Source organism: Symsagittifera roscoffensis, chromosome 6, assembly GCF_963678635.1.
Source record: "Symsagittifera roscoffensis chromosome 6, txSymRosc1.1, whole genome shotgun sequence".
Classification (NCBI taxonomy): Eukaryota; Metazoa; Xenacoelomorpha; order Acoela; family Convolutidae; genus Symsagittifera; species Symsagittifera roscoffensis.
Genome location: NC_087067.1, coordinates 30,302,825 through 30,328,448, shown reverse-complemented (window position 1 = coordinate 30,328,448; position 25,624 = coordinate 30,302,825). Strand labels below are relative to the sequence as shown.

At 35.9% G+C, this 25,624-nt stretch overlaps 1 protein-coding gene across 1 annotated transcript; it reads left to right on the top strand.

Annotated features, from left to right (window-relative positions):
* The first annotated feature begins 11,827 nt into the window (after positions 1-11,827).
* LOC134847665 (sodium/potassium-transporting ATPase subunit beta-1-like) lies at positions 11,828-20,469 on the top strand. Its single transcript, XM_063864828.1, has 8 exons — positions 11,828-12,133; positions 13,151-13,319; positions 13,751-13,852; positions 14,684-15,008; positions 16,045-16,177; positions 16,604-16,714; positions 19,457-19,638; positions 20,167-20,469. Exons 1-8 carry the CDS (start codon positions 12,050-12,052, stop codon positions 20,300-20,302), a joined length of 1,242 nt encoding a protein of 413 aa, XP_063720898.1. The 5' UTR covers positions 11,828-12,049; the 3' UTR covers positions 20,303-20,469.
* The last annotated feature ends 5,155 nt before the right edge of the window (positions 20,470-25,624 follow it).

Here is a 25,624-nt window from a genome sequence, read left to right as displayed (position 1 = left end):
AACAAAGCTCGAAAATATGGAAAAAATTGTATAAATCTTCACGAAGATCAAACTGCTTTTGAAGCCGTTACTTTTGAGGGTAGAAACGTTGCCAATCAACAGAAATATGTCAAGAGTACATGTACGACAAAGATACTACCACCAACTTTATAGTGGGACAACAAAAAGGGCCTATAACGACAGAGATATCAAAAATCTATTCAACCAGTAATTCCAAAGCGTGTTCAATAAACCAAATGAGAAACCTTGCATTTTGAATCAAACCAATGTAAGCGTCATTGAGAGTCTTTATTTCAAGGAAACAGAAATCAAAAGAACTATGGTGAACCTAAAATTGAATAAAGCTAAGGGGCCCAATAATCGTGGAAACCATATACTGAAAAAATGGCGAATGATCTCAAAAAAACTTTACACCTTCTTTTTATTAAAATTCAAGCAAATCAACTTATTCTACCATGTGGAAACGTAGCGAGATGTGTCCAATATGCAAGAACAGTGACAAGCAATTGGTAATTAGTTATCGGCCAATAAGTCTACTCTTCTCAGTCTCCAAAGTACTCGAAAGACTCAATTTCGATAAAATTCCAACTCATATTTTCAAACAACTACACCCAAACGAGTGTGGTTTTCAACCTAAAAGGTTGACAACAGTTCAACTGTTGAAATGTCTAGATGAAGTCCATAGCCTCTTAAAAGAAATTGAGGAAATTCTTTGACTGGGAGAAATAGGAACTGCAATGTGTATGTATTGTTCTCAATAGGTTTTTTTGTGGTTGTTGCTCGAGTGGTGGAATAGAGTGATATCGCAAATCGTTTCTAAATCGCGTTTGGCAGAGTATCTTGTCTCGAGCTTCGAATGCTGCTTTGCGCTTCATTCGCGATGGTTCTTGGGCCATGTTTTGTCCATTGTTTACGAGATTAACAGTAGTTGATTCTGCTGCAACCGCTGCATCGTGCATCGGCTCGTTGTTAAGGAGTCCATCGTTATATTCAAACTCAAGTGTCGCTGATTCTGGGTCTGGGTTCGGTGGAATTGCTGATGACGGCAGTGGTTTTTTGGTGGCGGTACCGGTGGTAATGGCGCAACTATTGGTGCTGCTGCTACTGCTGGAATTGGGGGGACTACTGCCGGAGTAATTGGTGCTGCTGCGGGTCCTCCAATGGGTATTGATAGTCGTATTTGTACACCTGCATTGGGATGGTTGCTTTGTCCACCGTTCTCGGGTTGGATATCGTCTAAGAGTTTAGGCAAAGACTCGTCGGAGAGTCCTGGTTCACTTCGATACTTGCCAAGTGATGGATCCGTTTCAAATTTACTTCAATGGTTTTGCGATCTTCTCGTTGATGTTGTGGAATAACAGGTCGGATACGAATCCGGTGTACGCATTGCGTGTAATTAGTTCTCATTTTACAAATGATGTAATTTGAATTTGTCAATATTTTTTCTACTCTGTACAATGGTATCCAGACTTGCATTGATTTGCTTCCAAAATCTGATTGAATTGTCGACAAAAGATTTAATAATAAACAAAATGAATTCAGTTTCAGTGGCTGAGCAAGTGCTTTTTGATCGTAATATCCTCGGTGTTTCTGGTATGCAGAAATTAAATTCTTTTTCGTTTCTTCGAACTTTACTAACATCGCATCTTGCATTGCCGTAACAAAATCGGATTCGGCTGTCACTGTTTCCATTGCTTTCGTTGAAAAGTGGAGCAAGTGGTTTTGTCGGTTCTCTTTCATGGAAAATTGAGCTTGGGCAGCATCCAATTGAAGAAGAGTATGAAGTATTGTGGATGATTGTAGCCAGTGGGACATATTTGTGCCAATCTGACCATTGTTTATTGGTGTTCAGCTTTAGGATTCTTTTAAGAGGTCCATGAGATCATTCGACAAGGCCGATATTCTGCGGGTGTTTCAGTGTCGCATGGTTAATTTGAATTTTGAGCGAAGTTGCCATTTCTGACGTGAATGTCTTTCCGAGATCAGCTAGGATCTTTTTCGGGATATCGCTAAGAATGAGAAACATCGTTGTAAATTTTCTTGCAACAGTATCCTTCGGATGGCTGTGGACAGCTATATCGTCGTTTATTATAATAGTTGCGAGCTTTTCGAATATCTATTAGCGCTACTCGCAATCAATTATGATCGATTCGTATTCATAATTTTTATGTCTCGGAGGTTAAGATTTATCTTGCTTTTAAGGACGCAGGATTCGATTCTTTACTTCTGGAATATCGCTTGTCGTTCGGCGCAAGACAGAGCATGATTGTAATGTTTTTTTTTCTGTTCAAGTCTACCCATTTGATTAGTAGCTCGGTCTAAATCTCTAATGACTGGTATCAATTACCATCAATGTTTACATAGTTAAATAAAAATGAATGTATGAGCTTCATTTCATTAATAAGGTTAATCATGTAATTTTTCATAGCATAAAAATGCATGACATCATACAGTGATGTCACACTACCTCACAAGAAGAAATCTTCGCGGGTGGTTAATTTTTGACTGTTTACAGTTCAAATAAGTCATTTTAAAAAATTTTACAATCAATTTGACAAAGCATATACTGCTACAGGAAAATTTTTCATGTTTTTATTAGGTTATCGAAAGAAAAAGTTCACACTCAATGATTTAGAAGCACAATTTTCTACTTCAATTTATATTGTGAAATAAAGTTGAATTGAGTTTAAATGGGAAATATTTTAAAGGGGACAGAAAGCCACATTGAATCGGGTTATGGGAGTTAAGTGATACATGATAAGGTCAGTTCGATAATAGCATGACATTGTTTTTATCAACTGTAAATTATTTTGCACGGCAATTGATGTGGCGTGTAATATTTATGTTCTTTGCTTTCTTTCATTTGTTTTTTGTCGTATCGCTTCCTTCAATCGTTTTTTAAGCATGTCCTTCACATTTTTCTCCATTGATGCTGCAGTTGATTGTTTAAGTTAACACGGGCGGTTTGCTTCTTTTATTAGCCTCATTAGTTGTGAATTGGTTACCAACAATATGACAGTGCTCTGTTTTGTCGAAAAGTTCAGGATTGTATTTTCGAAGCTGACAGCTAGTAAAGCAATTTGTACTTTGATGTACGTGCTAATTAGTTGTACTGTTGTTTTCAAATATCAGCTGATAGTTGGAAAGTGTTCTCATCTTCTTCCTTTGGGTGTTTTGAGCTTGGGCAGCATCCAATTGAAGAAGAGTATGAAGTATTGTGGATGATTGTAGCCAGTGGGACATATTTGTGCCAATCTGACCATTGTTTATTGGTGTTCAGCTTTAGGATTCTTTTAAGAGGTCCATGAGATCGTTCGACAAGGCCGATAGTCTGCGGGTGTTTCAGTGTCGCATGGTCAATTTGAATTTTGAGCGAAGTTGCCATTTCTGACGTGAATGTCTTTCCGAGATCAGCTAGGATCTTTTTCGGGATATCGCTAAGAATGAGAAACATCGTTGTAAGTTTTCTTGCAACAGTATCCTTTGGATGGCTGTGGACAGCTATATCGTCGTTTATTATAATAGTTTCGAGCTTTTCGAATATCTATTAGCGCTACTGGCAATCAATTATGATCGATTTGTATTCATAATTTTTATGTCTCGAGCGGTTAAGATTTATCTTGCTTTTAAGGACGCAGGATTCGATTCTTTACTTCTGGAATATCGCTTGTCGTTCGGCGCAAGACGGAGCATGATTGTAATGTTTTTTTTCTGTTCAAGTATACCCATTTGATTAGTAGCTCGGTCTAAATCTCTAATGACTGGTATCAATTACCATCAATGTTTACATAGTTAAATAAAAATGAATGTATGAGCTTCATTTCATTAATAAGGTTAATCATGTAATTTTTCATAGCATAAAATTGCATGACATCATACAGTGATGTCACACTACCTCACAAGAAGAAATCTTCGCGTGTGGTTAATTTTTGACTTTTTACAGATCAAATAAGTCATTTTAAAAAATTTTACAATCAATTTGACAAAGCATATACTGCTACAGGAAAATTTTTCATGTTTTTATTAGGTTATCGAAAGAAAAAGTTCACACTCAATGATTTAGAAGCACAGTTTTTTTACTTCAATTTATATTGTGAAATAAAATTGAATTGAGTTTAAATGGGAAATATTTTAAAGGGGACAGAAAGCCACATTGAATCGGGTTATGAGAGTTAAGTGATACATGATAAGGTCAGTTCGATAATAGCATGACATTGTTTTTATCAACTGTAAAAGATTTTGCGCGGCAATTGATGTGGCGTGTAATATTTATGTTCTTTGCTTTCTTTCATTTGTTTTTTGTCGTATCGCTTCCTTCAATCGTTTTTTAGGCATGTCCTTCACATTTTTCTCCATTGATGCTGCAGTTGATTGTTTAAGTTAACATGGGCGGTTTGCTTCTTTTATTAGCCTCATTAGTTGTGAATTGTTTACCAACAAATTGACAGTGCTCTGTTTTGTCGAAAAGTTCAGGATTTTATTTTCGAAGTTGACAGCTAGTAAAGCAATTTGTACTTTGATGTACGTGCTTATTAGTTGTACTGTTGTTTTCAAATATCAACTGATAGTTGGAAAGTGTTCTCATCTTCTTCCTTTGGGTGTTTTTGCCTCTGGTGGCCTGACTTATTTTTTTTGTAAAGTCAAAATTCCACATTTTCAACGAAGTTTTGCATTTTGTCGCAATCAACGTCCTTTTGTGCAGAATCTGGCTTTTGTGTTGTATTTTTAATTCTTCTACAGACGTTGCACTTCACTCTTACCAGCGATTCCAGGTAATTGCTGGCTCACTTGGCAAAATTTGGCGTCAAGATGAATTATTGATGATAAATTTGGATTTTTCATTAATTTTTTGTTTGTTCTCTGGGGCTTATCGTGCTTTCACTGTTTTAGAGAACTTGTTGAGTATCTCTGAAAGCCTTTTGAGGTTGTCCCAAATATTCCATTGGATGTTTTCTGGCTCATTTGGGAGTTTTCTGTTCGCAATTCTGAAAATATATCCCTCAAAATGTGTTTTTCTTGTTTCTCCTATCTTAAAACATGGGATTGTTTCTATTTGATTTATATCTCCAAAAAGTGGTATGCTAGTAGACTCATTTCTTGCACGTTCCTCATTGGTGGTTTGAAGATCACTGAGCCCAAGAAATTAGGACTTACATCGATCGTTTCTGAATCGCGTTTGGCAAAGTCTCTTGTCTCGAGTTTCGAATGCTGCTTTGCGCTTCATTCGCGATGGTTCTTGGGCCATGTTTTGTTCATTGTTTACGAGATTAACAGTAGTTCTTTTGCTACCGCTGCATCGTGCATCGGCTCGTTGTTAAGGAGTCCATCGTTATATTCAAAATCAGGTGGGGCTAATGATTCTGGGTCTGGGTTAGGCGGAATTGCTGATGTAGTCAGTGGTTTTTTGGTGGCGGTACCGGTGGTAATGGCGCAACTATTGGTGCTGCTACTGCTGGAATTGGGGGGACTACTGCTGGAGTAATTGGTGCTGCTGCGGGTCCTCTAATGGGTATTGATAGTCGGATTCGTGCAGGTGCATCGGGAAGGTTGCTATGTCCACCGTTCTCGGGTTGGATATCGTCTAAGAGTTCAGGCAAAGAATCGCGGAAGAGTCCTGGTTCACTTCGATACTTGCCAAATGATGAATACGTTTCAAATTTACTTGGTTCAATGGTTTTGGGATCTTCTGGTTGATGTTGTGGAACAACAGGTCTGATACGAATCCGGTGTACGCATTGTGTGTAATTATTTCACATTTTACAAATGATGTAGTTTGATTTTGTCAATACTTTCTCTACTCTGTACAATGGTATCCAGACTTGCATTGATTTGCTTCCAAAATCTGATTGAATTGTCGACAAAGTGTTTAATAATAAACAAAAAGAATTCAGTTTCAGTGGCTGGGCAAGTGCTTTTTGATCGTAATATCCTCGGTGTTTCTGGTATGCAGAAATTAATTTCTTTTTCGTTTTTTTTGAACTTTACTAACATCGCATTTTGCATTGCCGTAGCAAAATCGGATTCGGCTGTCGTTGTTTCCATTGCTTTCGTTGAGAAGTGGGGATCAAGTGGTTTTGTCGGTTCTCTTCCATGGAAAATTGAGCTTGGGCAGCATCCAATTGAAGAAGAGCATGAAGTATTGTGGATGAATGTTGCCAGTGGCACATATTTGTGCCAATCTGACCATTGTTCATTGGTGTTCAGATTTAGGATTCTTTTAAGAGGTCCATGAGAGCGTTCGACAAGGCCGATAGTCTGCGGGTGTTTCAGTGTCGCATGGTTAATTTGAATTTCGAGCAAAGTTGCCATTTCGTGCATGATTTCTGACGTGAATGTCTTTCTGAGATCAGCTAGGTTTTTTTTCGGGATATCGCTAAGAATAAAAAACATCGTTGTAAGTTTTCTTGCAACAGTATCCTTCGGATGGCTGTGTACAGCTATATCGTCGTTTATTATAATAGTTGCGAGCTGTTCGAATATCTATTAGCGCTACTGGCAATCAATTATTATTTATTTGTATTCATAATTTTTATGTCTCGAGCGGTTAAGACTTATCTTGCTTTTAAGGATGCAGGGTTCGGTTCTTAACTTCTGGAATATCGCTTGTCGTTCGGCGCAAGATAGAGCATGATTGTTTTATTTTATTCTTTTCAGGTCTACCCATTTTTATTAGTAGCTCGGTCTAAATCTCAATTACCATCAATTTTTACTTAGTTAAATAGACACAAATGTATGAACTTCATTTCATTAACAAGGTTTATTATGTAATCTATTATAGCATAAGAATGCATGACATCATGAAGTGATGTCACACTGATTTGACCCTTTAATTTTTTCCTAAATTCTGTGTTTTTATGATTATTATTATTATGATTATACGGATTATTGTTATGATTTTTATTTTTATTGATAGATTTGCTTAAGCTGTTTCTCGCTCTTTCTTATAATTTTCAGAAGCTCATCTTCATAATCTAATTTTGAGTTCTGTGTGTTCGATTAACTCGATCTTTGGGAATCCACTGGAAAGTTTTGTAGGCCATAAGATTTTAAATTTTACTGTCGAAAACAATGTTTCAAGGGAAAAAAATATCAAATCAGATCATAATAAGTCTTGTTTTTAGTGCAGAAAACGATTTGTACCAAAACTTCACGCCCCCCATCTGCTTTATTACGCATATCCTCAAACTTTACAATTTCATGCTCATGAGCCAAGTTTTTTGTACGAGTAAGAAATCTTTAACAATGAACTGTTTAGATATAAAATTGGAATTAAATTTGTATTTTGACCTTTTGTCTCGAAAGAAGCACTTTATTGAAGTGTTTCTTACGAACCCTCAAAATTTTAAAAAAGCTACAGACGCCTCCCTGATTTAAATTCCAGTTTAGGCTTTCTGTCTGTGGACAGCTATATCGTCGTTTATTATAATAGTTTCGAGCTTTTCGAATATCTATTAGCGCTACTGGCAATCAATTATGATCGATTTGTATTCATAATTTTTATGTCTCGAGCGGTTAAGATTTATCTTGCTTTTAAGGACGCAGGATTCGATTCTTTACTTCTGGAATATCGCTTGTCGTTCGGCGCAAGACAGAGCATGATTGTAATGTTTTTTTTCTGTTCAAGTATACTCATTTGATTAGTAGCTCGGTCTAAATCTCTAATGACTGGTATCAATTACCATCAATGTTTACATAGTTAAATAAAAATGAATGTATGAGCTTCATTTCATTAATAAGGTTAATCATGTAATTTTTCATAGCATGAAATTGCATGACATCATACAGTGATGTCACACTACCTCACAAGAAGAAATCTTCGCGTGTGGTTAATTTTTGACTGTTTACAGTTCAAATAAGTCATTTTAAAAAATTTTACAATCAATTTGACAAAGCATATACTACTACAGGAAAATTTTTCATGTTTTTATTAGGTTATCGAAAGAAAAAGTTCACACTCAATGATTTAGAAGCACAGTTTTTTACTTCAATTTATATTGTGAAATAAAATTGAATTGAGTTTAAATGGGAAATATTTTAAAGGGGACAGAAAGCCACATTGAATCGGGTTATGAGAGTTAAGTGATACATGATAAGGTCAGTTCGATAATAGCATGACATTGTTTTTATCAACTGTAAAAGATTTTGCGCGGCAATTGATGTGGCGTGTAATATTTATGTTCTTTGCTTTCTTTCATTTGTTTTTTGTCGTATCGCTTCCTTCAATCGTTTTTTAGGCATGTCCTTCACATTTTTCTCCATTGATGCTGCAGTTGATTGTTTAAGTTAACATGGGCGGTTTGCTTCTTTTATTAGCCTCATTAGTTGTGAATTGGTTACCAACAATTTGACAGTGCTCTGTTTTGTCGAAAAGTTCAGGATTTTATTTTCGAAGTTGACAGCTAGTAAAGCAATTTGTACTTTGATGCACGTGCTTATTAGTTGTACTGTTGTTTTCAAATATCAACTGATAGTTGGAAAGTGTTCTCATCTTCTTCCTTTGGGTGTTTTTGCCTCTGGTGGCCTGACTTATTTTTTTTGTAAAGTCAAAATTCCACATTTTCAACGAAGTTTTGCATTTTGTCGCAATCAACGTCCTTTTGTGCAGAATCTGGCTTTTGTGTTGTATTTTTAATTCTTCTACAGACGTTGCACTTCACTCTTACCAGCGATTCCAGGTAATTGCTGGCTCACTTGGCAAAATTTGGCGTCAAGATGAATTATTGATGATAAATTTGGATTTTTCATTAATTTTTTGTTTGTTCTCTAGGGCTTATCGTGCTTTCACTGTTTTAGAGAAATTGTTGAGTATCTCTGAAAGCCTTTTGAGGTTGTCCCAAATATTCCATTGGATGTTTTCTGGCTCATTTGGGAGTTTTCTGTTCGCAATTCTGAAAATATATCCCTCAAAATGTGTTTTTCTTGTTTCTCCTATCTTAAAACATGGGATTGTTTCTATTTGATTTATATCTCCAAAAAGTGGTATGCTAGTAGACTCATTTCTTGCACGTTCCTCATTGGTGGTTTGAAGATCACTGAGCCCAAGAAATTAGGACTTACATCGATCGTTTCTGAATCGCGTTTGGCAAAGTCTCTTGTCTCGAGTTTCGAATGCTGCTTTGCGCTTCATTCGCGATGGTTCTTGGGCCATGTTTTGTTCATTGTTTACGAGATTAACAGTAGTTCTTTTGCTACCGCTGCATCGTGCATCGGCTCGTTGTTAAGGAGTCCATCGTTATATTCAAAATCAGGTGGGGCTAATGATTCTGGGTCTGGGTTAGGCGGAATTGCTGATGTAGTCAGTGGTTTTTTGGTGGCGGTACCGGTGGTAATGGCGCAACTATTGGTGCTGCTACTGCTGGAATTGGGGGGACGACTGCTGGAGTAATTGGTGCTGCTGCGGGTCCTCCAATGGGTATTGATAGTCGGATTCGTGCAGGTGCATCGGGAAGGTTGCTATGTCCACCGTTCTCGGGTTGGATATCGTCTAAGAGTTCAGGCAAAGAATCGCGGAAGAGTCCTGGTTCACTTCGATACTTGCCAAGTGATGAATACGTTTCAAATTTACTTGGTTCAATGGTTTTGGGATCTTCTGGTTGATGTTGTGGAACAACAGGTCTGATACGAATCCGGTGTACGCATTGTGTGTAATTATTTCACATTTTACAAATGATGTAGTTTGATTTTGTCAATACTTTCTCTACTCTGTACAATGGTATCCAGACTTGCATTGATTTGCTTCCAAAATCTGATTGAATTGTCGACAAAGTGTTTAATAATAAACAAAAAGAATTCAGTTTCAGTGGCTGGGCAAGTGCTTTTTGATCGTAATATCCTCGGTGTTTCTGGTATGCAGAAATTAATTTCTTTTTCGTTTTTTTGAACTTTACTAACATCGCATTTTGCATTGCCGTAGCAAAATCGGATTCGGCTGTCGTTGTTTCCATTGCTTTCGTTGAGAAGTGGGGATCAAGTGGTTTTGTCGGTTCTCTTCCATGGAAAATTGAGCTTGGGCAGCATCCAATTGAAGAAGAGCATGAAGTATTGTGGATGAATGTTGCCAGTGGCACATATTTGTGCCAATCTGACCATTGTTCATTGGTGTTCAGATTTAGGATTCTTTTAAGAGGTCCATGAGAGCGTTCGACAAGGCCGATAGTCTGCGGGTGTTTCAGTGTCGCATGGTTAATTTGAATTTCGAGCAAAGTTGCCATTTCGTGCATGATTTCTGACGTGAATGTCTTTCTGAGATCAGCTAGGTTTTTTTTTCGGGATATCGCTAAGAATAAAAAACATCGTTGTAAGTTTTCTTGCAACAGTATCCTTCGGATGGCTGTGTACAGCTATATCGTCGTTTATTATAATAGTTGCGAGCTGTTCGAATATCTATTAGCGCTACTGGCAATCAATTATTATTTATTTGTATTCATAATTTTTATGTCTCGAGCGGTTAAGACTTATCTTGCTTTTAAGGATGCAGGATTCGGTTCTTAACTTCTGGAATATCGCTTGTCGTTCGGCGCAAGATAGAGCATGATTGTTTTATTTTATTCTTTTCAGGTCTACCCATTTTTATTAGTAGCTCGGTCTAAATCTCAATTACCATCAATTTTTACTTAGTTAAATAGACACAAATGTATGAACTTCATTTCATTAACAAGGTTTATTATGTAATCTATTATAGCATACGAATGCATGACATCATGAAGTGATGTCACACTGATTTGACCCTTTAATTTTTTCCTAAATTCTGTGTTTTTATGATTATTATTATTATGATTATACGGATTATTGTTATGATTTTTATTTTTATTGATAGATTTGCTTAAGCTGTTTCTCGCTCTTTCTTATAATTTTCAGAAGCTCATCTTCATAATCTAATTTTGAGTTCTTTGTGTTCGATTAACTCGATCTTTGGGAATCCTACTGGAAAGTTTTGTAGGCCATAAGATTTTAAATTTTACTGTCGAAAACAATGTTTCAAGGGAAAAAATATCAAATCAGATCATAATAAGTCTTGTTTTTAGTGCAGAAAACGATTTGTACCAAAACTTCACGCCCCCCATCTGCTTTATTACGCATATCCTCAAACTTTACAATTTCATGCTCATGAGCCAAGTTTTTTGTACGAGTAAGAAATCTTTAACAATGAACTGTTTAGATATAAAATTGGAATTAAATTTGTATTTTGACCTTTTGTCTCGAAAGAAGCACTTTATTGAAGTGTTTCTTACGAACCCTCAAAATTTTGAAAAAGCTACAGACGCCTCCCTGATTTAAATTCCAGTTTAGGCTTTCTGTCAATATTCTCGTGTTCTTTGACAAAAATGAAACAATCTTCCGTACGAATCACGTCATATATTGCGGACCACGACTCGATCTCAACCATGAGCCCCCTCATGTTTTTTTTCTAATTTTGGATTGATTAAATTTTGCAATACCACAAAGTTTTTGTAAGTACTCTTAATTCTGATAGCTTCTAAAATGCCGCATGTGTCAAAGATCTAAGACACAAACATGCGTCAAATTATTTTTAATGTAAATATGCAAGAAATTTCAGTGCAGAAAACTAGTCGCCAAGTCTTTCTGCTATCTATGAGCTGATACTGAACTTTTGGGGAGTGTTACAGAATAATTTTATCGAATCAAATGTGCCGAAAAACAGCATGAACAAACCAATCATAACGTGCAAATGCACGTTTTACCTATTACACCAAAAATAAAGTGAATAAATAATATGTGCAAAACGTGCAGTGTTTTCTCGTAAGAAAGATATGAACTTTTTATTTTATTTCTTTGGTCTTCATAAGTTTACTGCATATTTTCAACGTTTTGTTGAGCTGTTTTGCTAAAAGTGCATCATTATATTTTTCATATGCTACATTTGATCGCTTTTTGCCTTTTTTAGCAAAAAAAAACATAAGTATTGAATTTTCTTTTGCGTTCATTCAGTGAAGTCGTGAGTTATTACACGAACTGTGTTCATATAATAAAATTACTGTAAAGTTATAAGTTTACTTTAGAAACTGGTCCTCGATAATTGTGATTAAACATGGGCTGTGATGAGTGGCAACGCGATTTGGTTAGGAACAAGAACGACTTCCTTGGTTTCCTGTGGAATCCTAACACCAAAGAGGTGAGAGCAATTTGAGGGGTAATTTTACTTGAACGGTCCAAAACAATAAAGTTTTTTACCGTGTTTAGGGGCGAATTATGAAGGGTTTGAGGCGGACGACTCGGGAATCTGATTACTTTAATGCCCAAAGGGTCGTCCTTTGATAAATTTTACAATCTCCGATTTTCAGCCGACAGGCCCTACTTTCTAAGGCGCCTTTAGAGCCAATATATACTAATTTTTAGAAAGCGCGCGCCTACACCTTCCAAAATATGGCCTTCAGCGTAGAAAATTTTTGGAAAAAGGGGTTTTTAAGCTTTTTAGGAGAGCTCGGAAATTCAATGTAGTTTTTTTTAAATTGCAGTAATTTTCTCTTACAATTAATCTCTTTGATTTATTCCATTGCATGCAAACTAGGGATTTTTGTGAGCCTGGAACCACCGTTTTTGAAGCCTAGGGTCACTTGCCTCGTTATCTTTCAGGGTAAAAATTAGTTGCTTCGGTTGGTCTAAAAACTGACTAGTCTTCGATATCAGACCGTCTTCCATATAATCTAGAAAAAGTAATGAATTCTTTGACGGGATTTCAACATCGCGGACGGCGTAATTTGAAATTGATTCTTAATGGATAAAATTTGACAATTTGTCGCTAAAGCCGATATGGCTCTTTTTCCTTTCCCCTATCACACAAGCATCAATTTTATGGTGTAACGAGGGGTTTTACAAGGTTGAATATGAATGCTTAATCCGCATGTAAATTTTCATGACAATCGGGCAATGCAAACAAGTTTTGTACTTGTAAAAATTCGCAGGTGGGGTGGGGGCTCTTGGAGGAAAAAGGAAAAAGAGCCGAAGGCACTTCATAACTCTGTATAGTTTGTCTTGGTATTCCAGTGTGAACTTTGAATACCACGTAAAATTTTGTCCATAATGGATTTGTTCTATACTTTTTAGCACAAAATTTAGAAGGCTTCATTGGTGGGAAAAGTTATGAATAGGATTGAGTGATTTTATGTATGCTTATATGTGTGGTTGTTAGGTGTGTGGCCGTACAGCTGCCAGCTGGTGTGAGATCATGGTCTTCTATGTCTTCTTCTATGGCCTCCTCGCTGCCTGGTGGGCTTCACTGCTCTACGCCAGAGTCTCCTTCCTCCCAGAGATAGCCGATGGTCCATACCACATGGAATACATCCCACACAGGGGTCCAGGTAAGAGCAGATATGCATGTATGAAACAGTTGTTTATCATTTACAAACTGTATTTAAAAACATACCATCTTGAAAGAACACCAAAAAGGCCAGTTAGCTGTGGTGTCTTCATTTGCTGCCTTCTTTTCACCCCTCCTCCCTCCCTCCTTCCCATAAAAAAGCCGCGAAAATTCCCAAACGGCGGCATCAATTTTCAATTATTATGAATTAGCCTTTTATTTGAATGAATTGCGTTTTTATGTGAATTGGCGTCTTTAATTGACTTGCTTTTGGTCTAATAAAAAAAACCTATCATCCCCTAGAGTATCCGTTGCCTCTTGCACAGCAGCCGAATATATTTTTTTTCAAGTTTTGGAGAAATTGACTCTGAAAAGCTTCAACTAATGTTCCTTATAGGATTACAACTTATTTCTCAGTTGTTGTGTGTCTAGGAATGAGCATGGTTCCGGTCGACGAGGACGGAGATAAACAGCTCACCTTCGACATAGACTCCACGGAAGCATACAAGGACAAGATCGAACAGTTCTTCAAAGGTATGCCAATTATCATAAACTGCTTGCAATAGATTAAATTCACTGTAAAATTCAGATTAGGGGCGGACCTAGGATTTTCTTGGGGGGGGGGGGGGGGGGGGATTTAAAAAAACCGAAAATTTTGTCGACCTTTTTTAAGTCCAAATTGACCAAATTGATTTTGCGAGCTCTCACAAAGCACTAAAAAGACCCCTGTTTTCGACAAATTTTCTGCGCCACAGGCAAAAATTTGAAAAAACAGGCCAAAAACGTTTCTTTTTGGCGCGCCCTTCCCCTTCAAAGTTAGTAAATATTGGCGCCGAAGTCGCCTTTAAAAAAACTTTAGGGTTTGTCAGCCAAAAATGGATATCTCAAATTAGGACAAAGGGGGACCCCCCTTCCCCTCTAAATCCGCTGGTGATTCAGAACATTCAAAACAACATCAAATCTCATTGCGAGAGGGTCGTTGACCTTTGCAGCCCGTTTTCAGGCGCCTGTAGTTTTCATTCCATGATATTTGACCCAATGATAGCAGCACAGCTGATTGTAAGAGTTTAGTCGGCAGTAGTTTGGCTGAATTATTAAAATTGTTTTTATTTAAGTTTATACCTTGTTCTCTTTCGAGCTTGCGCACTGCCTGTAAGAATTCTTTCTCTCTGTTAATTTAATTTATAAGACTCCTTCCTATAATCTATTGACTTCTTGTCAAAATTTAAATTGATCTTAATTTTTTCCCATAGTGGACCTCATGCGCTCAGATTAGAAAAAAAAGATGTTCTTGTTTTAACAACACTTTCTGCAGAGAAATAAATCAAAAACTGAAACTTCAACATTAATCATTATTTTGTTTAGCGTACACTTCCATAAACGGACACGACTTTTCGACTGAATTTGAGATGTGTGGCGAGGATTTTGAGGGTGAGTGTGTTGACAACGGGGGTGAGTCATACTTGGGTGCCATGACCATAGAAGTGCCAGAGAAGGAGGAGACGGAAGAAATTGAGAAGGAAGAACTGGAACAAAAGGAGAACGAAGCCGCCGCGAAGGAAGCAGAAGCAGCCCCATTGAAGGATGGAGTGGTAGAAAACGAGAGTGAAGCAGCGGCATCAGAGGAAGCGGGACAAAACCAAACTGAAGCAGCCGCGGATGAGCCGATAGTTGAGAGGCGTGCTCGGAGGTAATAAAAACGACCTTAAAATGCTTACAAACTAATTAAATGAGCTGGTAAATGGTTCAGAAGTTACAAAACATTTTTTTACTAACAAAAAAAACTTTTTTTAGGGTTTCAGATTTTTTACGAAAAAAGAGAAATTTCTCTCGAGTATACAAACAATTTCTTTATTTTTGCTTTTGCTTTTATGGTTTTTGTCTCTTTAATTAAGATTCCTTCGATGTTTCATGGCCTCTGAAGTTTTCAATCAGCTTATAAAGATTGGTTTGCAATCAATTTATTTAGATAATACAAATAGCAATGATTTCAAAAGCAATCGAGTATTTCATGACGATATCTGCTTAACTGTTTCTTCCAAACAAAATCCATTAGTTTTAAAAAATGAAATGCTTTCAAAATTTCCGCGTGGCTAAAGAAATTGAGCGAGTCTTGTTATCGAACCATTTTTTCACAACTTACTCATGTTCGTCACAAAACGAAATAAAAACTGATGGATGGGCACCCCGTAGTTGATGCCGGCTATGTGAAATATTTATGGCTACATCATCAAAATAGTCGATAAAAATTTCAAAAGCACGAGCAAACAGTTTTCAAGAGAATTTCAGATGTAAAAGGATATGTACGTTTCTTAAAACTATTTAGGCCGCATTCAGAGTCTTCTTTTCTAAACATCATACTTAAAACCTATACTAGTATATGGTACAGTTGATTGGAGTTGCATTTCGAAAAAGTGGTGGAACCAAACTCTTAAATGCAAAAACGAGCTCGGCGTATACTGCAAGATAAAAACTTTTCTTTTCTCACAGATTTATTTTTTCAGCAAGCGAATAAAACACCGTTTTTCAAACACTTGTTGATTATAAAAGATGATTTGTTCTCCCGCATCAAACAACTTAACCTCACACAAACTAGTTGTTGTTACTCTGCGTAACAATCGATTTGAATCGATTTCAACCTCAAACTTGTCAGTGATGGCATCAGGTCGATTACCCAATGTATGATACGGTAACGAATATATGACTGAGTTATGGTACATGCTTAGGTCCTCGGATGAGACTGAGGAGGATCCGAAGAAGGTGAAGTTGTTCAACCTGTTCAATCTGGGCGAGTGTTTCTCGGACCCTGACTACGGGTACGCAGGGGGGGAGCCATGTGTCTATTTCACCATAAACAAGGTCTCTTTTTGATAATGACGTCCGTGCTATGGTTTTTTAGCAGACAGTTCTCACTTACAATTAACAAACATAGCCAGCAAAGTGGAAAGAAAAATTGGTTGGAAAAGTGTATCAATGAACTCAAGGCCGAAACCATCTGTTTTATTTTTCCAGTGCTTCAATTTTTGAGCTTTTAAAAAAAAACTTTTTTTTTGCAGATTCATTCAGTCAGTGGCACTTAAAAAATGACAATAGGTCGAAATACAGCTGACAATTGGTTTCTGCGAATTGCTAAATCAATTTTATTTTTTTTAAAAAAAAGGTTTGAGCAAAATCTTTTACGTCGAGGAAATTTCAAATATCTCAGAGCCTGGTTGAACGTTTAATGACCGCCAACTCTGGCTATATGCTCCCACTTCGAAATCAACTCATTTTTACCCTTTGCAGGCGTTCGGTTGGAAGCCAGAGCCTCTAAGTGGAGACAGGAAGACAGAAGTGGAAGAGGCGACAGGGCAAACTACCAGTCCAGACTTTATTCCCTTTATCTGCCAAGGAATCGTAAGTTATTGTTCCGGCAGACGCACAAAGTAGCTGGCTGAGTTTTTGTCATCGCATCAATCTGGTTTTTCTTCCAGACACTTCGTGACACTCGAAGTACAGTTATTGTTGAGGAATTTCTTATTAGCTAGGAACTAGGTTTGAAAAATGTTCACTTATACGTTTTTACCTATTTGGCCTCGCGCGGAAAACCAGCGATGCAAAAGCGGGAAAACAGTTTTTTCCATCATAAAATTAGTCATTTTATACTAAATTTTAGCTACGCATAAGCAGTAAATTGGCGCTAGGACTAACTTATGTTTGGAAATCCATAAACGTCAAATCTTCAAAAAACTTTTACCGTGTTTGTCATTTAGCAGGTAATGGCAATAATGACGCCTTTAAAGTTTTGGACATTTTTCCATTGCTTGCACAAAGAGAAATTGCTGAGAACTTGAAGATTCAGCACTACAAAATTCCATGTTTTTTTTCAAAATATTTAGCGCAGGACTAGTTTTTTTTCCTCTCAGACTTCTCAAACTACTATCCAAAGTAATATATCCCCACAAATCAATTATTTTTGTATTATGGTGGTAAAACCAACGACTAGCGGGCTACAATCCAAAACAAAGTAACAGTTTTTAATCATGCCTTGAGATATTATAGAATCCAAAATGACGAACGATGAAATACGGTTGTTTGTTTTTAGCTCAGTCAGTTGTGATTTGCATTACAAAAACTCGAATTTGTCGATTTTCTCTCAGTATTGAGAAAAATTGAGCAAACTACAGTGGTGATTTAAATTATCCGGACAAATTGAATAAAACTTTAATTTCCAAACACGTTTTTCTCAAATTGGGTTAAGATTAGACAAAACTGAAGAGAACAAAAGTTGCTTACAATTCCATCAGAATTAATATGAAGCAATTTTTTCTGCAAAATTCTTAACCAAAATTTTACCCAAAAAATGGGCCATTTTGGTTTTTTTAATGAATCAAGAAATACGCTGAAACTCAGCCCAACAAAGTTCTAGAAGGGCCAATTCTCCAAAAACCAGTATAAGAGAAAATAATTTTGCTTGATATTCAAGAAGCGTGATTTTTACTATATAAACCCAAAATCTTTGATTAAAAACAAATTTTAAACAATTTACTCAAATTTTTGAAGATTTAACCCTTCTAGAAGTTTGTTGGGCTGTGTAAGAGGCTTCATTGATATACATTCCTCATCAATTAGCGAAGTAGTTTCAGCGTAATTCTTGATTTATTGAAAAAAGCCAAAATTACCCATTTTTGGGGTAATGTTTTGGTTGAGAATTTTGGAGAAAAAATTGCACCATATTATTTCTGATGGAATTTTAAGCAAGTTTTGTTCTCTTCACTTTTTGTCTAATCTTAACCCCATTGGAGAAAAACGTGTTTGAAAATTCAAGTTTTGATCGTTTTGTCCGGATGATTTACATCAGCGCTGTATTTCAATTTTGAACAAAATTTCAACGTTATAGAAAAGAAAAGAGTGGAAAAGAGTTAAATCTAATTTCACTTAAGAATAAATAAATGTTAATGAACGAAATTTACTATTACCGTGTTTGTCACTAAACAATTAACGTGTTTGTCATTTGACAGGTAATGGCAATAATAACGCTATTAAAGTTTTAGACATTTTTCTATTTGCAGAAATTTTAAGAATCTTTTAAGAATATAACTCCGAAATGGCTCTACAAAAAACTCCAAAAAAATTTTTATTTGAGTAAAATTAAGTTTTCAGGGCCCAAATTATGCAAAATAAGCTATTGTAAGCCTGCTTTTTCGTGCTATTTGCTCGAATTTAGACTTAAAATCAAACCCTCTAACCTGTTTTTCTCAAAACTGCGTCATTTTTTTTAGAAGTTTTCAAATGTAGTTCGAACCACGACTAAAAGGACTTAAATATGATATATCACTCCATCCATTTCCAAAACTAACTGTGATACCTAATTTTGCCAGGAAAACAAAAAAAAAGAAAGAACTAAAACCCGAATACAAAGTCCCCCCCCCCCATTTTTATATGGTCGGAACAAGCTATACTTTTATATACGTCACTGCAATTTACTAGATTCATCGGTAAATAGTCGAAATATTTAGAGGCACACAGCATCTGGCATTCTTCATAGTTGAAATGAAAAAAATACCAAGCAACCTTTGCTGATAGCAAGCCTCAATTTGCCGAAGAAAGATCTCAGAAACAACTAAGTCAAACATTAACACCACTAATTTGCACATCTACCAATTATTGGAAGTCTTTTTGGAATTTTTCAAGGTATCTTTTTTCATACGGAATAGTTGTGCTCGGGTTGATTACTTTTTCTTAGACAAATTTGGATTTCTACCTAGCCTTTTTTGCATGTATTTTTTTTAAATATCTGGAGTATTTTGATGTTCAAAGCTTAGAAAATTTCACCTGGGCTCGTTCGTTATCAAATTATGGGGGATTGAACTTGGTACTTTCTGTTCTATCATTAAAGTTAGGGTAAATTAACGCGCAATGTATTTCGTCCTATTGAAGCGTGAGTGTCAAACTAAATCTTTCCAATTTGAATTGAGGCAAGCCATTTGCTTTAAATAATACGTTACCGGACGCGAAATATATCAGTTCCTATTTAACATGGCACGTGGGGGGATAAGTTGCAACTAAGTCAAACTAAAAACTTTTTTATCAAATCTAACGGCCAGTCGGAACTTTCAGGGCTTGGCCCTGATATGAGCAGTATTGTTGCTATTTCAGAAAAGCCATGACAGGGAACTGATTGAGAGCATTGAAGTGTTTCCGAAGCAGGGCATTAGCAGCGCCTACTTCCCCTGGGATGGTCAGGAGACCTACGTCAAGCCCCTCGTGGCTGCCAAGATCAGACTAGCCCCAGAGGGGTTCGGCCAGCGCATCAGGATCGAATGCAAGGCTAAGGCTGAGTTAGTATTTCACTTTTGTTCAAGAAGTTTAAGTAACGTTGATCAATAAAACATTTATAACTCAAGAAATTTTCAATTAGCGTCAAACTTCGCAAAACAGGGTTTGATATTTTTGTCTCTTCAACCGTCTCCGTCCCTTCCTGGGAATTTTTTGTAATCTTCATTTTTATTCATGTGGAAATTGGCATGTGACTTCAATAACTTATTACAAAAGCATTTTGTTTTCATATACAACCACGTAAAATTATTGATAACACCGTTTTATTGAAACCTCTTACTGGTCGGCGAAAATGGTGCGAGTCAATTGTTAAGGGATAAATTTGGAACATCAAAATGAGCAATCAACAGAAATTTAGAAAGTATTCGTGCTACAATTTTATTAGAAGCAATTTATGAGCTTTTTGAGAGGTATAAAACGTTGAGGTTTTCTTTAAAACTGAAGTAACCACTGAAGATGCAATTATTTGAAACTATTTGATACTGTTTTTGGTGTCGGAAAAGCATTCTTAAACATTTGGTTTCTTCCAGCAACTTCCACCCTAACATGGCTAAGCCAAACAGCGGCCGAGCGGAGATCGTTGTGACCATCTCAAAGGACACAGCTGAAGAGCAGGTGGTGGAGGAGGAAATAATACCAGAAGAGAACGCCAACACTCAGAAGTAAATCTAGACCAAGATCCCACTTTTGGGCGCCAGGAAATCTCTTTAGAAATACCCCTGATAAACTTTGTACACATTTAACTCTCAGAACTAGAATTATTGACTCAAAATGAATTTAAACATACAACAAACTCAGATATATCAAATAATTTGCTCTGAAAATTAACTGAAACTTCATAATAGTGAATTTTAAAGGTCCTTATAATTTCAGCTAAAAGCACCAGTCGCGCATAACTACTAGTCTCTCAAAAACCAAACTGACAATCAATAGTCGTGAGACAAAAAAATTTGGATATTTTCCATAGTTAAATGTTCTCATTTTTTGCAGAAAGCCTGACAAAAACACAAAAATTCCCGTTACATTTCTACTTGTTTTTGAATGACTCAGAAAAATTTGGTAAAACAGTACCATAAATCCAAAAAGCGTTAGTTTCAGAAGTAGTACCCAATTGTTTTTTCACATTTTGAGCATAAATAATTATTTTTTTGTATACTTAGACAATTAGAAATTTGAGCTCAGATCATTAAATTATTGAAAAAGGCGGCTGGCTACCCCTCAGGCCATTGGAAAATTTGTTAGGAAGTAAAATAAATCTAGTTTTTTAAAAATTTAACTTTCATAAATAAAAAACACTAAAACACTAGTAAATCAAACACTAAAAGCATCATTAGAGAAAAATGCGCGCAACTACAAAAAACGATTTCAAGATGTGACAACTAAGCCGACAACAGATAAGCAGACAAATCTTTGACCGATATTTTTTCTTAAAACAGAAAATTTCCCGTTAGAAAAAAAAACAGGTCCTGTCAGAACTCAAAACCTAAAGCCTTCCACAGACATATTCGTTACCTCCAGCCTATTAAGTTGGCCGGAAACGCATAGAAGTTTGTATTCACTATGAACCAAGATAAAAGTGATTCTGTTGAACAAGTTATTAACCCGAAAAAAAGGCTAAATTCTGGTTTAATATCGCTTGCCAATCGCAAACTTAATACACTTTTTAGTTGTCATAATTATCGATTTTTTTCCTTAAGGTTGTTTAGATTTTCAACATATTCTTAATCATTTTTTTAAGCTTTGTCAGAACGACTGATGAAACTATTTTTGCCGCTTGGCTGGTATTATTTAATTGTTCTTTTTTACAACCCTCTTTGAGTTTACAACCGTCTCTGTTGCAATCGTGAAGTTGACACACTTTTTTCTTTGACTTAATTTCAATTTTCAAGCGGACTTTTAAAAACAAAATCGATTAAGAAAGTTTCAGCTATTCAATCAAAATTGCTGATATAAGGGACTCTTTGAAAGTAAAAACCGGGCAGCCTGCAGAAATGATCATTTCACATATTAAAGCAAAAAATTTTTAAAACAATTATCGAATCAACAGTAGAAAAAACCGCTTTCAATCAGTCATGTTTTTACTTACACCAAATGGAAATTGAAAAAATCTTTGAAGATAGAAACTTTTCAGACAAAAGGAAAACATCGCAACATAGCTTTTCAAGCAAGCAAAAGAAATTGAGGCTGACTTGACATCTAGAATCACAAGTTCAAATTACACTTGACAAAAAAATTCATACTTTTGTCACGATTCGTCTGATTTCAGGATACACAATAGCAAAACAATAGCAGCATTAAATAAGCAATTAGTATAGCCGGCAAAACTAGGGTGTACAAATATTCTTCCGAAAACAAAACTGTCAATGAAAACAATTTGCCATGAAACATTGAAATATTAAGTTAGAAAATTCGAAGCTGTTCCGCCCCACTCGTCTTAAGACATGAAAAACAACGCATTTTTTGTTTTCAAAAGACATTGCAAAGTGACCTTGACGATATAACAAAAACGGAAAATGCTCAAGTAAACTACAGCCATATACAGCCGGAACATTTTCACAGTCAGAGTCCGTATATTCACTAGTAGAAGAATGACTTTTGAACAATTTGGACTTGAACCGATAAAGATTAAGCAACTGTACTGAGCTTTCCACTAAAAATTACACTGATAATCATCCGGAAAAAAGGCAAGGATCTAGCCAAGGGTTGCGACAAGACCAACTAAACAAGTTACCTTCAAAGAAAAACAGTCGGTTTTAAACTGCTCTTTTTTTGCTTGCCACGAAATTAAACCATCGCACACTTTTTCAATGACGAATCTCAATACTTTATTCGATCCAAAAAAGATACAGAAAATATTGATCCTAAATTGAAAAACCTATTACAAGGGCTAATTGAGAATGTAAATACTAAGGATGATATCATTTTTGAATTGCAAAATCGGGTGCATTTTCTAGAGAATAAAGTTAATGAAATGGAAATATATAGTTCAAAAGATTGTGTTATTTTGCAAAATTTACCTTTACGTTCTGGAAATTTTACCCAAGATGTCCTGGCCTTTTTTAACGACGTTATGGGCTTGGAGGTGAACAGCTACGACCTAAAGGCACGCCATCCCCTCGGCCCTGTGAGTCAAAACCAAAATTGTGTGGTTATAGTGAAATTTGTCTACTTTGATATAAAAAACAGAATTTTATGCCAGAATTTTTGGTGTCAGAAAAACATTCTTAAAAATTTGGTTTCTTCCAGCAACTTCCACCCTAACATGGCTAAGCCAAACTGCGGCCGAACGGAGATCCTTGTGACCATCTCAAAGGACACAGCTGAGGAGCACGAGGTGGTGGAGGAAGAAATAATACCAGAAGAGAACGCCAACACTCAGAAGTAGATCTAGACCAAGATCCCACTTTTGAACGCCAGGAAATCTCTTTAGAAATACCCCTGATAAACTTTGTACACATTTAACTCTCAGAACTAGAATTATTGACTCAAAATGAATTCAAACATACAACAAACTCAGATATATCAAATAATTTGCTCTGAAAATTAACTGAAACTTCATAATAGTGAAATTTAAAGATCCTTATTTCAGCTAAAAGCACCAGTCGCGCATAACTACTAGTCTCACAAAAACCAAACTGACAATCAATAGTCGTGAGATAAAAAGGTTTTGGATATTTTCCATAGTTAAAAGTTCTCATTTTTTGCAGAAAGCCTGACAAAAACTCAAAAATTCCCGTTACATTTCTACTTGTTTTTGAATGACTCAGAAAAATTTGGTAAAACAGTACCATAAATCTAAAAAGCGTTAGTTTCAGAAGTAGTACCCAATTGTTTTTTCACATTTTGAGCATAAATAATTATTTTTTTGTATACTTAGACAATTAGAAATTTGAGCTCAGATCATTAAATTATTGAAAAAGGCGGCTGGCTACCCCTCAGGCCGTTGGAAAATTTGTTAGGAAGTAAAATAAATCTAGTTTCTTAAAAACTTAACTTTCATAAATAAAAAACACTAAAACACTAGTAAATCAAACACTAAAAGCATCATTAGAGAAAAATGCGCGCAACAACAAAAAACGATTTCAAGATGTGACAACTAAGCCGACAACAGATAAGCAGACAAATCTTTGACCAACATTTTTTCTTAAAACAGAACGTTTCCCGTTAGAAAAAAAAACAGGTCCTGTCAGATTCGAACTCAAAACCTAAAGCCTTCCACAGACATATTCGTTACCTCCAGTCTTTTAAGTTGGCCGGGAACGCATAGAAGTTTGTATTCACTATGAACCAAGATAAAAGTGATTCTGTTGAACAAGTTATTAACCCGAAAAAAAGGCTCAATTCTGGTTTAATATCGCTTGCCAATCGCAAACTTAATACACTTTTTAGTTTTCATAATTATCGATTTTTTTCCTTAAGGTTGTTTAGATTTTCAACATATTCTTAATCAATTTTTTAAGCTTTTTCAGAACGACTGATGAAACTATTTTTGCCGCTTGGCTGGTATTATTTAATTGTTCTTTTTTACAACCCTCTTTGAGTTTACAACCGTCTCTGTTGCAATCGTATTTGCAAATGTGAAGTTGACACACTTTTTTCTTTGACTTAATTTCAATTTTCAAGCGGACTTTTTAAAACAAAATCGATTAAGAAAGTTTCAGCTATTCAATCAAAATTGTTGATATAAGGGACTCTTTGAAAGTAAAAACCGGGCAGCCTGCAGAAATGATCATTTCACATATTAAAGCAAAAAATTTTTAAAACAATTATCGAATCAACAGTAGAAAAAACCGCTTTCAATCAGTCATGTTTTTACTTACACCAAATGGAAATTGAAAAAATCTTTGAAGATAGAAACTTTTCAGACAAAAGGAAAACATCGCAAAATAGCTTTTCAAGCAAGCAAAAGAAATTGAGGCTGACTTGACATCTAGAATCACAAGTTCAAATTACACTTGACAAAAAATTCATACTTTTGTCACGATTCGTCTGATTTCAGGATACACAATAGCAAAACAATAGCAGCATTAAATAAGCAATTAGTATAGCCGGCAAAACTAGGGTGTACAAATATTCTTCCGAAAACAAAACTGTCAATGAAAACAATTTGCCATGAAACATTGAAATATTAAGTTAGAAAATTCGAAGCTGTTCCGCCCCACTCGTCTTAAGACATGAAAAACAACGCATTTTTTGTTTTCAAAAGACATTGCAAAGTGACCTCAACGATATAACAAAAACGGAAAATGCTCAAGTAAACTACAGCCATATACAGCCGGAACATTTTCACAGTCAGAGTCCGTATATTCACTAGTAGAAGAATGACTTTTGAACAATTTGGACTTGAACCGAAAAAGATTAAGCAACTGTACTGAGCTTTCCACTAAAAATTACATTGATAATTATCCGGAAAAAAGGCAACGATCTAGCCAAGGGTTGCGACAAGACCAACTAAACAAGTTACTTTCAAAGAAAAACAGTCGGTTTTAAACTGCTCTTTTTTTGCTTGCCACGAATTTAAACCATCGCACACTTTTTCAATGACGAATCTGAATACTTTATTCGATCCAAAAAAGATACAGAAAAAATTGATTCTTAATTGAAAGACCTATTACAAGGGCTAATTGAGAATGTAAATACTAAGGATGATATCTTTGTTAGATTGCAAAATCGGGTGCATTTTCTAGAGAATAAAGTTAATGAAATAAAAATATATAGTTCAAAAGATTGTGTTATTTTGCAAAATTTACCTGTACGTTCTGGAAATTTTACCTAAGATGTCCTGGCCTTTTTTAACGACGTTATGGGCTTGGAGGTGAACTGCTACGACCTGAAGGCACGCCATCCCCTCGGCCCTGTGAGTCAAAACCAAAATTGTGTGTTTATAGTGAAATTTGTCTACTTTGATATAAAAAACAGAATTTTATGGCAGAATTTTTGGTGTCAGAAAAACATTCTTAAAAATTTGGTTTCTTCCAGCAACTTCCA

What these genes read in the sequence shown, in the direction of transcription:
- LOC134847665 (XM_063864828.1), top strand. Translation starts at nt 12,050, where the DNA reads ATGGGCTGTGATGAGTGGCAACGCGATTTGGTTAGGAACAAGAACGAC. An exon ending in GGAATCCTAACACCAAAGAG is followed by an intron (nt 12,134 to 13,150) that starts GTGAGAGCAATT and finishes TGTGGTTGTTAG; the next exon opens with GTGTGTGGCCGTACAGCTGC. An exon ending in GTTGAGAGGCGTGCTCGGAG is followed by an intron (nt 15,009 to 16,044) that starts GTAATAAAAACG and finishes GTACATGCTTAG; the next exon opens with GTCCTCGGATGAGACTGAGG.